This window comes from Lethenteron reissneri, chromosome 52 (assembly GCF_015708825.2).
Source record: "Lethenteron reissneri isolate LAM-NWPU_2019-01 chromosome 52, ASM1570882v1, whole genome shotgun sequence".
NCBI lineage: Eukaryota > Metazoa > Chordata > Hyperoartia > Petromyzontiformes > Petromyzontidae > Lethenteron > Lethenteron reissneri.
In genome coordinates, this window is record NC_083830.1 from 8,957,180 (window position 1) to 8,972,072 (window position 14,893).

A 14,893-nucleotide genomic window follows, 5' to 3' on the forward strand; every position below is an offset into this window, starting at 1 on the left:
ACAATACAACAATGAGGCTTTGTCACACTGTCTTCTGCCGCCCGCGAGTCAGCGTCTTACAATCTCCATCCCACGGTTACGTTTGTTTCTCCTCGCGCGCGCATCAAAACGGTCGCTTCCATCCGAACGCCGACAAAGGTTGTCGCTCGCCCGGCACGCCTGACGATCGCTAATGCGTCGCCAAACGCTTTTGGCCTCCCCCGCCGGAGCGCAGGTGCACAACCACCCCGACCGGCAGCAGCACCGCTCGGTGCGGAAGCTCGTGGTGACGGAGGAGGTGCGCGCCGCGTTCCTGGGGCCCGGCCGTCAGCGTCGGCACGGCGGCGGCGGCTGCCTCGGCGTGGCCCGCGAGAAGCTGGAGCTGTTTGCGGTGCTCTGCATCCAGACGAGCCACTACGTCGCCTTCGCCAAGCACGGCCCCGCCCCACAGTCGTGGCTCTTCTTCGACAGCATGGCCGACCGTGAAGGTGATTGCTGCGTACACTTTATTTTTTTTTTCTTCGTGACTTGCTTACCTTTGCACTCGTGTCACCGCGGTGGCTAGGAGATGGTAACTACCTCGCCTGGTATGCAGGAAGGTCGTGGGTTCCATCCCGACCCCTGACGCCCGCTGCTGTATATTTGGAGTTTGCATGCGCTCGCAATCGGACGGTCACGAGCTCAACTCCTGGTTTGTGGGGGTTGACTCAGCCCATCCTCCTTTTGGAGTCTGTTAATACAATGAGCACCACTGTTCAGTCAAGAGCGGTTGTCCTACCGTTCGACTTGCCCCCCACCACAGAAATGTGGACTTTCCACCGCGAGCTCAGGGCTGTAAACGAGCGATGACCAACCAACCGCCCCGATAACTCTCTTGAGCCGCGAATCGCTTGGAAAAACCAATTCCTCCCGTGGCCTCCCTCACCCGCGAACCCTCCCGGCAGGCGGGCAGGAGGGCTTCAACATCCCGGAGGTGCGCGAGTGCCCGGAGGTGGCGCAGTACCTGAGCATGCGCCCCGAGGAGCTGGATGGCCTGGACCCGCGCGTCATGGAGGGCCCGGCGTCGCGCCTTCTGTGCGACGCGTACATGTGCATGTACCAACACCGCGACATGATGCTCTACAAGTGACCGTTGCCGCCTGCTCGCCCGCCCGATCCGCATCCGCCTGCTCGCCCGATCGCCCGATCGCCCGCCAGATCAACCGCCCACCCAACCACCCACTCACGTCTTCAACTCTCTGTTCTTATTCTTTCCCATCTGAGGGTTCTCCTTGCTCATGCGGACTCTTGGGTCCCTTATGTCCTTCTCCTCCTCCTCCCCCGGTCGATCGGTGCCGCCACCATTGGGTACAGCAAAACGTGCAGTGCGAGACGTTACGGAGAGAGCGTTGAGGCTGTACGTAGCTCTCGATACGGACGAGAGGGAGATGTCGGGCAATAATATCCGCTATTGGTTTTATCGCACGATAAGGTTATTTGCAAATTGGCGATCGTTGACCATAACGGGAACATTTGTAATTTTCCTTCAATTGTAACGTCTGCAATGAAATCGCCACGGTGCCGAATTCACGAAACCCGACGGCCCCTCTCTTGGTAGGTTCCCAGATCGTGGCCTTTCTTCCGGCTCCATTCCATGATTGCTCCTCCGTAGCTTGGAAGCCCCTTCCCCCGGCTGTCCGTGCTGTCGATTCCCTGCCCAATGACTGTCACTTCTCCTACATGTGTGGCAAGAATAACTTCACGTTGGTTTGTGCGGAGAGACTTGCTGCGCACTTGCATTTAAATGCAGTGAAAATTCAAATCCGACTCTGCCTGCTCCCCCTTCTCTCCCTTCTACACCTGCCCAGTCTCTCTCTCCCCGTTGTTCTCTCCACTTCACTGCCCTTCTCTCCCTAAGGATTCTCTCCCCCTCCTCCTCGCACACCCCCTTCTCATTACTTCTCCACTCTTCGTCATCTCCCTCCCTCCCCCTTCCCTCGTTCTTTCTCAAGGGCACTCACAATTTGCGTGGCTGCTCGCGACTTTCAACACTCGGGGGATGGGGGGGTGTGTGGAAGTTTCGTCTCGTCTGTTTCGGGTCATCTTCCCATACCCCAAAGAGATGTGTATACATTTTTTGTTATCTCGTTTTTTGTTTTGTTTTGATCGTTTACGTTATTATTATTATTAATGTTTTTGCATTTATAATTTTTTTTGTTAACATCGGTCATTATGATCGGTTGTCGGAATTTTCTTTTTGTAATTATTGTTGTCGGGGTCTGATTTCTGGTGTTTTTATTGCGTGCAATGTCTGTTGGATTTTTACTCGCAACCCCGTCAGCCGGGACGGGACTGTCCGACGTTTGTAGCCGCGCTCGCGCCCGATACAGCCAGAGAGTGCGAGGTGCCGCCTTCATTCGTTGAGCCTCGCGGGAAAAAAGCTGCGTCCGTGGGCAAGCCACCCGCCGCGGCCGCCACTTTTCCCAAACCTCGCTCGCCACCGTACACCACAAGCAGAACCGGCTGATTGTCGGCGAACAGGCAGCAAGGCTACGACGGTAGTCGCCACCGATCCTGGCATCTGAGCTTCCTTCGCGCCAGAACAGTCGTCGCTCAACCCCGGTGGGCACGCGTGGTCTTACAACGTGGCGCCGCTGTCGCCACTCGATCGGAATCGATTTATCTTAGGAGAAACTTGAGACGCAGCTTTTAACGCCACCTGAACCGGGCTAGGGTTTACTGTATAGGCTGGACCTGCCCCTAAATCACAAGGCCAACGTCATCCCGGCGTGCGTAGGACAGTCCGGGGGACCCCCCTGCCTCCGCTGAGAGTCGAGTGCGCGCGCGCGTGTGATTCCCGCGTATTGTGCGTGGGGTCGAGTTGGCGCGCCGTCACGATGCCGAATGTCGCTCGCTCACCGTTCGCGTCACCGTCGGCGTAGGCGAGCTCGCCCCGCTGTCTTACGCCGTCGCCTTTATCAACGTCAGGAAACCCGCCCTGCCCCCCCTGACCCCGCCCGTCCACGCGGCTGTTTAAACGCTCGGTTAATTTGGCGGCGAAAAAGGAAAAAAAAGAAAAAAAGTTACAAAAAAAACCTCCCCAGTGCATGTTGCTCCGCGGGCGATCGCCACTAGACTCCCCCCCCCCCCCCCCCCGCTGCCGCAAGCCGTGGCGGAGAAGTACACAATACGGTGTGACGCGGCGGTGTGCCATTCGTCGCGTTGACGCAACCCGCTAAGAGTTTTCCCCATCGTCCCCGGGCTGTGCACTGTGGCCATCGTGAACGTTGTGTTTGTGACCGTCGAGGAAAAGCAATGATTCCCTTTATCACGCGAACGTCGCTGCCTCCTCCGCCTCGTTGCTCCCTTATTCCCGTGCACTTAGCCTGTGGCTCGTGTGTGTACAGTTTTGTATTTAATGCGATAACCGCGTAGAACCCCCTGCGCGCGCTCTTGTCGGCTTACGAAGCGCGAACTTGGGTCCGCCAAGCCTGAATGTACCACATCTTAGGGAATCGTGTACCGCGGCTGTACGTTGAATCGTGATACCGGTCGGATTTGTGTGCTGTCAGTATAACGTGACCCGTGCTTTTACTGCTGCCAGCAGCAGCAGCAGCAGCATTTGCAACCAGGTCGGTGGCCGCACGCCCACAGCGTGCGGTCTTACTTTTAAGGCCCTCAAGCGACGGTGCAGTTGTGAGCCCCAGCCAATCACCAGTTTGATTCGCGGCCACGTCTAAAGTCAGTGTCGAGTGATACCTGAACCGGTCTTGCCACTGCCCTACTCCCTTCTTGGTCAACCCCCGACTGACTGGTGTGGTGAAGTATGGTTACGCATCCCCCATGGCTGACAACGCTCGGCCATTGGATTGACCGAGGCTGTAAATTTACAACCATTATTAAATATCTTTGAGCGGGAAACTTGACTTTTAATGGGGGCTCGCAGTGGGGTGGCTTCAGAACCTCTCCACTGCTGGCTTATGATGAGCCACTGCCGTGTCAAACAGAGGCGCAATAGCAAGCCCTGCCAATTTGGAGCACAAATTTATGACAATTGTGAATGGGATCTGCGGGCTGCTCCTTCAGGTGAAGGCAGAAGCGAAATCCGTGGGAATGGCCACTAAAATAAGTGACTGCCTATGACCCTGGATGTACACAGCCGATCCACTTATCGATCCACTGCTGGATGAGGGCCTCCACAGACCACGAGTCATCGTCGAGTGCGATGCCTCTTTCTGCTCCGCAGTGTGTCCGCTGCGCAAGGCCCCAACGGCAGCCTCAAGCAGGCCGTTCGGTTGCCCGCCGGCGGCCACCCAATCATGACAATTTAGGTTCAATCCTTGCCTCGCTTCTGAGATTGGACAAAAATCAATGAATTACGCACGACGTTAAAGTGGCAGATAAGTTGCTACTTTGAAAGTACGTTCCGGTTAAAGCAAGACGCCGATCCATGGCGCTATGTTTGAGGATCACTTGGCCACATTTTCTTCTGCAGAACGATGGCTGAATATTCATAAAACCAAAACAATGTTTTGACCGATTCTCAGCCACTGCCAATATCAGTGATGATAAACGAACCAGTCGGCACCACCTTCACCAACCCCGCACTGTAACCAGCAGAGTCCATCAATCTCCATGACCTCGCCGCCAATTAGCACGGTTGGCTACGTACGGCGCGAAATAAGTTCAACGTACATACATTTGACTGTGCAGCAGCACAAAGCATTCGCCGTTCCCTAACGCGGGACCCGCGGATGAAAGAAACCCGTTGAGGCCGCCTTTGCCAGGGAGGGAGACCTGGGTTCATCTCGCACCCGGAAAGGCTGGCAGTGGGCATGCGACTTGCGTTATACTGACAGCAGAATTCTCCACCGGTACCAGCTCAACTCCTGTCGATTTATTTTCAACAACAGAAATGTCTTCGTTTAAGCAATGCCCGCCGTTGCCCACAAAAAAAAGACAAATGAATGACGACGACGACGACGATGGGAATGTTGAGTAGAGAATGCCGACTGTGCCCGAAGCGACTTTGTGGTCAGTATGGAGTGCTCGTGGGCGCATTGTGCTGACGGCGTGTTTCCACGTGCGGATTGTTTGCATGGCGAGCTGCCAACTTGGTTCGTTTGAATGGCGCGGCCTGCGGTTGTTCGGGTGAAATGCCCCTTGTTAAGGACGCCACGATCTCTTGCTTTGCAGCCAAAGTGCGAGCAACTCCGCGAGCTTTTTCTTCGTTTTTTTACAGGTCACTTTCAAGAACTGAAAGCATCCTTTTTGCGATTTACTGTCCAGGACTTTTTAGCACTTATGTCTGAGTGGTAAAGCCAAGCTAAAGGCCCCCCCTCCCCCCCATGATACTTTGGCAATGGCATGCCAGCAAAATCCCCTCGTTATTTGCGAGGGACACGTTCTTGGAGATGCTCGTGAATAACAAATTGTTTGCGGATGGTATTGCTAATGAATAGCACATTTCACGGATAATGATATTTGGCCTACGGAAACCATTGCATCTTTTCTTTAATGAATTACCTTACGTAAATAAATGAATAAATAAGTTACTTAAATGTATGACAATTATAACATGAAAACTATTTGAAGTGGTTATACTAAACATAAAGTAAATACAAATTAATGTTAATGTATTAAATACAAGTTTATGAATGAACTTACCATATCTCTTTCTCTAATCACTTTAAATGCAGTCGTGTAAAGTGGCAGGTGTGAATCGCAGATTGCCAAACTCGTGGATAAGCAGGTCTGTGAATAACGAGGGAATACTGTACACATCTATTCTGTAAACTTGAGTCCGTTTTATATTTGGCTTATAAACTAATTCCGAACGAACGGGGTATGATCCTGGTTCCTTCCGTGCAGGAGTTTCCTTTTTCCAGATTCCGTGTGGTAGAAGCTGACCTTATCACGTGTGTGGCCTGCAAACAAACCCCACGTTTGACTTTGGAGGGCATTGGCAGGTCCCTGAGAATAGACAGGACCGCCTGTGAAAGGGTTCAAAACTGGAGGCCAATGTCCCCCACATCTGGCCCAACAAGCTGCCCCCCTCACAAACAAAGAGATACAGACCCGTGACGTATGGTGTCACGTGCTTTTCCAGCGGCGCGCTCGTGTTTCGACGCCCCGGGGTTCAATGTCGTAGCTAAAAACCCCGGCATAGAAGGGAACGGGAGTTCGGTCTTGCCAGTGACAAAATACTTTGTTGAAAAGCGTTGTGGGGGGGGGGGGGGGAGGTTGACAATCGACAATTGGTTTGCAGAGCGCACAAAATCTGCGATTGAATTGGAAGTTGCCATTGCCAGTTGCACGCGAGGTAGAAGCAGAGGTCAGATTCGCCGAAAATATACGAGCCAACAGATTTTTTTCGTGGTAGAAAATAGTATTGGCAACTGTTGCCTGTGACGATTGCCTTACAATTGCTCCGGCTGTTTCATGGCCTAAAGCAGTGGTTCCTAACCTTTAATGCAGCCTTGCACCCATTTGGTTCTCAATTGTTCAAAACATGTATAATGGTAATAAATGCATCGGGTTTGATGAAACAGAGTGGTTGTGCTGGCGTGCCCGTGCTTCATTGTTGTGTTTTGATGATTTACCTCCAATGCACCCCAGGTTAAGAACCACTGGTCTCAAGGCAACAACCCACCTTAAAATGATTGTGGATTCATGTTTTTGTAGGCCATGGTGCCCAGACCAAATAGTTGACTTGTTAACACCGCTTGAGATGGCGAAGCTTGAGTGGCACCAACGCATTTAAATCGCCAATAAAAGCGAACTGCAATAATAACCTTAATCGGCGAAGTGCGTAATCGCAAGATCCATTGTTTTATTTGACGCGCGAGGAACGTGGCATGGCTTCACATTTGCCACCGCTCGTGGTACCCACCCCAGGCTTGCCGCCAGGTCTGCGTAAGACGCCGATTCCCAGACTTGTCCGGGTCGGTGTCCAGGTGGTTGCAGGGAACTAATTTGCGCCGAAATCTGTCTGCGGAATTGTTGCTGCATTGCGGGTTGTCGCAGTGAACGGCACAGCTCTTGATGAGAGACCTCATGCTGGCTGAGAAATAAGTCCCGCGACCCGGTCCTCACGCACCACCCTGTGCTCTGGCCAATGGACCCGTGTCCTTCAATTTCCTTTCAAGCCCCCCCCCCACCCAGTCCATTGATCGTCGCACTCGGTTCTCTGTGTTGTTTCGCCAAACGACAGAAAATCACGGGACGTTGCACCCCCTTCTGATTGTGTCACCTATTCTGAAGTTATCAGCTACCCGTAGCACGTGGTCAGGAGCGTGGGGGGGTGGTAGAGGTTTGGCGGGTGAAGGGTCGTAGTGGACGGGACTCGAACGCTGCCTCGCTCAACTCTGGGACGGACGCCTTATACGAAACCAGCACCGTGCGCTCTCGCAGCAGCTCCGACGACTTCAAAGTGCGTGTCCTGTTCGTTAAGACGACCGCCGATTGTGTGCGCGTGTCACACGCTCGCGTGCTGTGCTCGTGTGCTGTGCTCCTGTGCTGCGCTCGCCCAGACCAAACCCTCGCTCCCACCTCCTCGGTTGTCCTTCTTTCCGAAGCCGATTCGTTCGATCCGTTTCCGCTTCAACGAGTTTGCCTCGTCTCGCGAACGATCGTTTTTGGGTTGCGCGGGGGGGGGGGGGTTCCGTGTCAATAAATGACCAATGAGAGCTCTTCACAGGTGCGAGGATGAGAGACTGTTCCTCGCTTATTGACAGCACACCTGCAGCAGAGACGAGGCTGGATTTAGGGTCCCCCCCCCCCCCCAGCCGCTCTCCTTCCCGGACTCCGCAGCGGAGAAAACCCCTTTCCTATCCTCTAGCACGAAGCTTCCTCTTACACGTGCAGACAGTAGTCACTCAAGGTAGCATTGCTGACATTGTTCATATTAAATAAGTTATTCAATTAAATTGTTTAAAATTATGGGTTCCCCCCCCCCCCACCTTCCCCTATGGGCTCCTCTGGAATTGTGGGCCATTGACCATTTGTCTCCTCACCCCAACCCGAAATCCAGCCCTGATCAGAGCAGCAGAAACCTCCTGACAGAGAAAGTACTGCATGTAGGTGTTACCGCCCACTGGCTTTGAATTAAAATGCCGTTTGCTTCGTCGAGTTTTCGTTTCGTTTAGCCCCAGGCGAGAACTTCCACCATCGGACCCACGTGGCGTGACCGCGGCGCTTTTGCCACATCGGCTGCCGAACTCGGCTCGTCGACACTGCTTGCCTGCGCTGGTCACTCGAACGAGGTTGGAACGCGTCAGAGGGGCGCCCCCCCCCCCCCCCCGCCACAGGGAGGGACGGATTGGGGGGCAATCGATTGCGCTGCAAGGTTGCACTGCACAGTTCATGAGCCCGAGCCCTAAGCCCAACTCGCGTGATTACGATTTGTGACGTTGCAGTCAATTCTACATTGTCCAAGGGGGTGTTAGTGGGGTGATGGGTGGGTGGGGTCTGAATAAAATAAAACGAGGATAACGCAAAGCGAATCTAAATTATGCTACGGAGCGTATTGATGAGCTACGTTGTCGAGTGGGGGGGGGGGGGGTGCAGGCATGGAGCCTCCGCCCGTCGTGCCGACGAGGCTGCGGTTCCGCGGGGGGCACGAGTCGGCGGTCCCCCCTGCGAGCGAGAAGCGTTCGATGAGTGAACCATCGCGCGTCGTCGCGACAGCGTTGTCGCGAGCGCGGTTCATCCGCAACCCGCATTCACCGCCCACGGATAACTGAGAGTGGCCTATACACATGTCGGTCTCTTCCACAGAAGTCGTAATTTTGTAACTTTTCCCACCCCCACCGCTCCCCGAACAGAATGTTTTTTGTCCCATGGATGTTGACATCTTTCTTCTGCTATGAAATGGAAATGCTTTGTGGTTCAATTGTGGAGAGAGAATGCAGTGGCTGTTTACACAGGACCGTTTGAATTGGCTATTTCCCGTCAGACTGAGTCTGACCCTGCCTCCCCACAATCGGTTTGAGGTTTCTGACTAGAACCTCAGTGTCTGATTAGTCAGCAACGACAGAAACACAAGTTGAAAGTTAAACTGCGTGGCCGAAGCACCCTCCGGCGCGGGCAGCAATCCCGAATCCAAATCCACAGTCCGACGTCGCATCCCCGAAAATGAGAACGCAAACAACTCTCCTTGATGGAAATGCCCACTCCGATCTGTCACTTTCACAAAGGATGTAAATGCCCACTGATTTCAGTTCAGTTCATGTATTAGGTATAGCCCTGTGAGCCATGCGGCTCTTGAATCGGGTGCAACCGCAACAAACAAAAACAAGAAACATCTTAAAAGTGACTACGCGCAACAGAAAAAGCCAGGAAAAAATCTGCAAAGTTTCCCATAAAAAGCACCGTATATCAACGATGTGTGCAAAAATCCCAGTGGGATGCAAGTCAAGCAATAACAACCATAAGACAATTTGGATTAAAATTATCAGCCTAACTCTGTACTACAACAAACAAATATGGCTAAACCAAAACGTTTTCGAAATCACCAAAATAAAGCTATAAAACAATGTAACAGTGATCATCGGAACTGTGATTCAAATTTACAATAAACGATATACATAACATGTACGACCAAATCTTGATTTGAGGCTTTGGTGACTGCAGGAATCCATACTCTTTGGTTCTTTGGGTAAAGTCACGTAGGTAGAAAATAAAATAAATCACGACGTTTCGGGCGCAACACAAGCGTCTGTCATCAGGTGGGAAAGCTTGGCCTGCTGCTGAGGCAGAGTGCGTTAAAAGGTTTGAAATGGGTGTAGCCCAAGGGTCATAAAGAAGTGGCCGGGGCTAGTGATCTTAATGTGAGAGATTAGCATGATGTTAATGTAAGAAATTAGCATGATGTTAATGTAAGAGATTAGCATGTAACTGTAAGATAGGAGGAGAGCGGCCTCCTGGACGAGGGCACGGAAGTGGCTATGTTAATGTGAGAGATTAGCATGATGTTAAAGTGAGAAATTAGAAGGCACGGAAGTGGCTATGTTAATGTGAGAGATTAGCATGATGTTAAAGTGAGAAATTAGAAGGCACGGAAGTGGCTATGTTAATGTGAGAGATTAGCACGATGTTAATGTGAGAAATTAGAAGGCACGGAAGTGGCTATGTTAATGTGAGAGATTAGCATGATGTTAAAGTGAGAAATTAGAAGGCACAGAAGTGGCTATGTTAATGGGAGGGATTAGCATGATGTTAAAGTGAGAAATTAGAAGGCACGGAAGTGGCTATGTTAATGTGAGAGATTAGCATGATGTTAAAGTGAGAAATTAGAAGGCACGGAAGTGGCTATGTTAATGTGAGAGATTAGCATGATGTTAATGTGAGAAATTAGAGGGCATGGAAGTGGCTATGTTAATGGGAGGGATTAGCATGATGTTAATGTGAGAAATTAGAGGGCATGGAAGTGGCTATGTTAATGGGAGGGATTAGCATGATGTTAAAGTGAGAAATTAGAAGGCACGGAAGTGGCTATGTTAATGTGAGAGATTAGCATGATGTTAATGTGAGAAATTAGAGGGCATGTAAGTGGCTATGTTAATGGGAGGGATTAGCATGATGTTAAAGTGAGAAATTAGAAGGCACGGAAGTGGCTATGTTAATGTGAGAGATTAGCATGATGTTAAAGTGAGAAATTAGAAGGCACGGAAGTGGCTATGTTAATGTGAGAGATTAGCATGATGTTAATGTGAGAAATTAGAGGGCATGGAAGTGGCTATGTTAATGGGAGGGATTAGCATGATGTTAAAGTGAGAAATTAGAGGGCACGGAAGTGGCTATGTTAATGGGAGGGATTAGCGTGTTGTTAATGTGATGAATTAGCATGTAACTGTAGAAAAGGAGAAGAGGTGGGCCTCCTCGACGAGGGAGTGCAACCCAACCCATCGGGTGTAACACAGGCCCTTCGTATTACACCCGTTGGTTTGCACTCCCTCGTGGAGGAAGGCCGCTCTCCTCCTATCTTACAGTTACATGCTAATTTATCACATTAACATCATGCTAATTTCTCACATTAACATCACTAGCCCCGGCCACTTCTTTATGACCCTTGGGCTACACCCATTTCAAACCCTTTAAAACAGTCTGCCTCCGCAGCAGACCATGCTTTCCCACCTGATGACGCTTGTGTTGCACCCGAAACGTCGTGATTTATTTTATTTTATACCTACGTGACTTTACCGAAAGAACCAAAGAGTTTGTACGACCAAACTTTCCAGCCATAGCTGGCTGCACGAGTCACTCCATAACAGCAGGAGTATCAGTAGGAGTATCAACAATTTTCAATGCACCTTTAAAGATCAGCACACTAAATCAAAACACAGATCATACTTTGCAGCGGTCATCCGGAGCGATACATTTGATTTCAGGCGACTGAATAGCAGTGACAGCTCGGGGTGTACAACTCCTCGAGCAGTTTTGAGTGAAGATCTCACAGGTAGTGATCCAAGTTGCAGTTTATTGGCGAAAGCATTCCAGACCCTGGGGGCATCAATAGCAAAGGCCCTTCCTCCAGTATTTGTACGGCAATAAGGAATGTGAAGCTGGTAAATGAGCGTAGACCTTAGGTCACATTTGTTCTTCGAAACAGTGAGGAGATCCAGCAGGTAGTTTGCTGATTTTTTTGTAAGTACATCATGAATAAATACGATCTGATGCACAAGCCGTCTAACATTGAGAGATGTTAAGTTTGACCCAATGTAGAGATTGCAGTGGTGAGTCCTATATGGGCAGTTCAATGCAAATCTTAAGGGCGAGTGATACATTGAGTCAAGCTTCTTCAGTAGCAGTACTTGGGGCTGATTTATATACAATGTCACAGTAATCAAATAGAGGCAGTATGGTAGCTTTTATCAATTCCAAATGGAACATAGGGGGGAAGCAGTGCTTGCGTCGATACAGAAAACCAATTTTTATTTTTGTCTTTTTACCAATATAATCAATTTGATCTTGAAAATTCAGTTTTGAATCAAGGATGACCCCAAGATACTTATAGATTTTGACTTGCTCTATTTGATAATTATTTTAGGTATGTAATTGGGGAAAAATAACTTCCTGCTTTAGTCCTGGTGAGAAGCATAACACCTTGGTTTTGGAGGTATTCAGGACTAGTTTAAGAGCAACTAGCTGATGTTGTAGTTTGTTGAAATCAACATGGAGCTTAGCAATCACGTCATCCGGAGAGCGGCCAGCAGTAATCAGTATCGTGTCATCTGCAAAAAGATTTACCCTGGAATGATCCAGGTCAGTGCCCAAGTTATTGACATAAAGAGAGAACAAGAGGGGGCCGAGAATGGAACCCTGTGGAACCCCTTTTGTTATCTTAGCACTGTTTGACCTCCAGCCATCTATGGATACAGTTTGGGTGCGAGAAAATAGGTAATTTTGTAACCATTCTACTGCGTGTTTGGAGAAACAGAGGCAACTTAGTTTACCAAGCAGGATGTTGTGGTCTACTGTATCAAAGGCTTTGGACAAGTCAAGAAAAAGACTGGCGCAGTACTGCTTATTATCAATGCTACTGTAAATGTGATTCAGAGAGTCTAATGCAGCAGATGTGGTGCTGTATTTTTTTCGGAACCCAGATTGGTTTCGATTTAAGAGATTGTTGTCGGACAGGAAACTGGTAATTTGGTAGATCAATAATTTTTCTAACATTTTCATCAACGGGGACAAGATTGAGATAGGTCGGTAGTTATTTGGATCATCTTTAGGGCCCCCTTTGTGAAGTGGATGAATATAGGAATGTTTCCATTCTAGAGATCCTGATGCTTCTTTGATGGACAGGTTGAAAATATCAGCTCTTGGTTTACAAATTATGTGACCAACAGTTAGCAGAGCAAAGACGGGAATACTATCCGCTCCGGTAGAGGAGGACCCTTTGAGGTAGGACAATTGTTTCACAACATTACTTTCGTGGATAGGCTGGAAACTAAATTCGTTTAATGTTTGGACAGGCGTGTAGAAAATTGCATGAGCAGAGGTGACTCCCAATACATTATTAAAAAGATCACCAGCTTCAGAAAAATTATGGTTCAAATTGTCGACTACTTTTTGTGGCTCTGAAAAATAGTCCCCATTTCAGTTAAGCGCAACGGGCAGATTATCCGTGTTAGATGCCCTTTCGATACATTTGACTTTTTCCAGAAGATCCTGGCGTTGCCATGTGAAAAGTAAGCATTTTTTGTATGCCTTAAAATCCTGTATTCTCGCCAGCCTTTGACCAAATTACTTTTCTGAGCAAATGCCCAAGCCTTGTCCCTAGTTTTCATGAGCTTAGTAATCAAAGGATCAAACCATGGTGGGAGTTGCCTTTAGTTTTAAATCTAACCAACGGAGCATGTTTGCTAAGAATTTGGAGAAACGTGTAACCTGAAGGTCTCACAAGCCGTAGTCAGGTTGGGGATATCACAGACCTTGTCAATATCCGAGTGAAGCACATCATTAGTAAATGCCTGTGTGCTGAAGTGTCTCATGGAGTGCTTATCAACCAATTTAGGGGGGGGGAGGCTTTGGGTCTGGCTGACGATCTCACCCTAAATATGAAGGAGTAATCACTAAGGTTATTACCCAGAACACCAGTAAGTGGGAAATTGTGAGGGGCATTAGTCAATAGGACGTCAAGCAGAGATGACTGTCCCGGATATTTTTGAGGTGTGGCAGATCAGAGTGGGCATTTCCATCCTTTGTGAAAGTGACAGATCAGATCGATCTGTCACTTTCACAAACGTGGGGGAATATTTTTTGTATTAAATTTTAGTTTCTAGCAGATGGAGATGCAATCTTTGTAGCAGACGGGGCTGCGCGAGGCATCTGCAGACTGCACAATGTACGGTGACGTGAAATTACTGCCGCCTTTGCCTGGGGCTCGTTGGGCAATCTTCTGCGTGTCTGTCCGTCCATCCCTGGAACGTGGGCGCAGGGTGGTGGGGATGGAACTGCACCTCGCGTTGACCCGAGTTGCCCCCCCCCGGCCCCCCCCAAATTCTCCCAGAACTCTGAGGCTTGACACAGGCGGCAACTCAAGTTGGTTGCAGACGTGATGTTTCCACCGCTTGCCCAGATGTCCCTCGGGGCGCGTCTCGAGGGGTCAAGATGTCGAAATTAAAAAGTCGAGTTTGCCCGTAATAATAATAATGAAAGTAGATTTTTTTAAAGGTTAGATCGCGTCAATATAAATGTGTCGTTAAACCCACCACCACCCGACTCAACGTTGAAACGTCGCGGGGGTTTACTTTCCAATGCACCGCTGTGCTAATGCAGTAACGATTTATCACGTTTTGTTCACGTAGACAAACCTTACTAATTGGCTGTGTCGAGTGGTGGCAGGGTTGAACGGCACATTGATATATTTACACGATTCTAACCCCCATAAAACCCCTTTTATTATGGATAATATTATTCCTCGAAAGCTTACGACTGCTACGCCTTTGAACAGTCGAGTTTAACGTTTGTGCCGCCCCCCCCCCCCCCGCCTGCGACGTTTCTTGAACGCGGCGCCATTCGACGCCTTTCGTCTCCGCACGAAGTCCGACGCGGCGGAGTCTGTACCACCTGACCACGACCACGTGGTGGTTCTAGAGGGACCCCAGGGTGGTTCGCGGCCCGACTCGAGTCGACCTAAATAAATAAATAAACAATTTGGGGAGAATGCGGCGCAAGGGTTACCGAACCTCGAGATGAGAATAATTGTTTTTGATCCTCGGATTTATATTGCTTTAAATATGGCTCAACGGAATCAACCCAGCATGGCAAATGCTAACAAATGATTATCTTGAAGCGTTTTTAGCTCTAGATCATGCGTGCATACGATAGCAAGGTCACAGTGGTAGCTATTTCAGTAGCTATATATGTATTCAACATTTTGTTTAAGGGTGCCCTACGTAGCTATTGTCCGATCGGGAATATCGTACGG

The 14,893-nt window shown here is 49.6% G+C and overlaps 1 protein-coding gene across 3 annotated transcripts in view; it reads left to right on the forward strand.

Moving 5' to 3' along the window:
- Window positions 1–6,510, forward strand: part of LOC133355779 (ubiquitin carboxyl-terminal hydrolase CYLD-like) — a 56,260-nt gene extending 49,750 nt beyond the window's left edge. For all 3 annotated transcript variants that reach the window (XM_061573125.1, XM_061573127.1, XM_061573126.1), the window contains 2 exons: window positions 215–467; window positions 924–6,510. In XM_061573125.1, the coding sequence (XP_061429109.1) occupies window positions 215–467; window positions 924–1,108 (438 nt within the window). In that variant the 3' untranslated portion in view covers window positions 1,109–6,510. The remainder of the gene's footprint in view (window positions 1–214; window positions 468–923) is intronic.
- The last annotated feature ends 8,383 nt before the right edge of the window (window positions 6,511–14,893 follow it).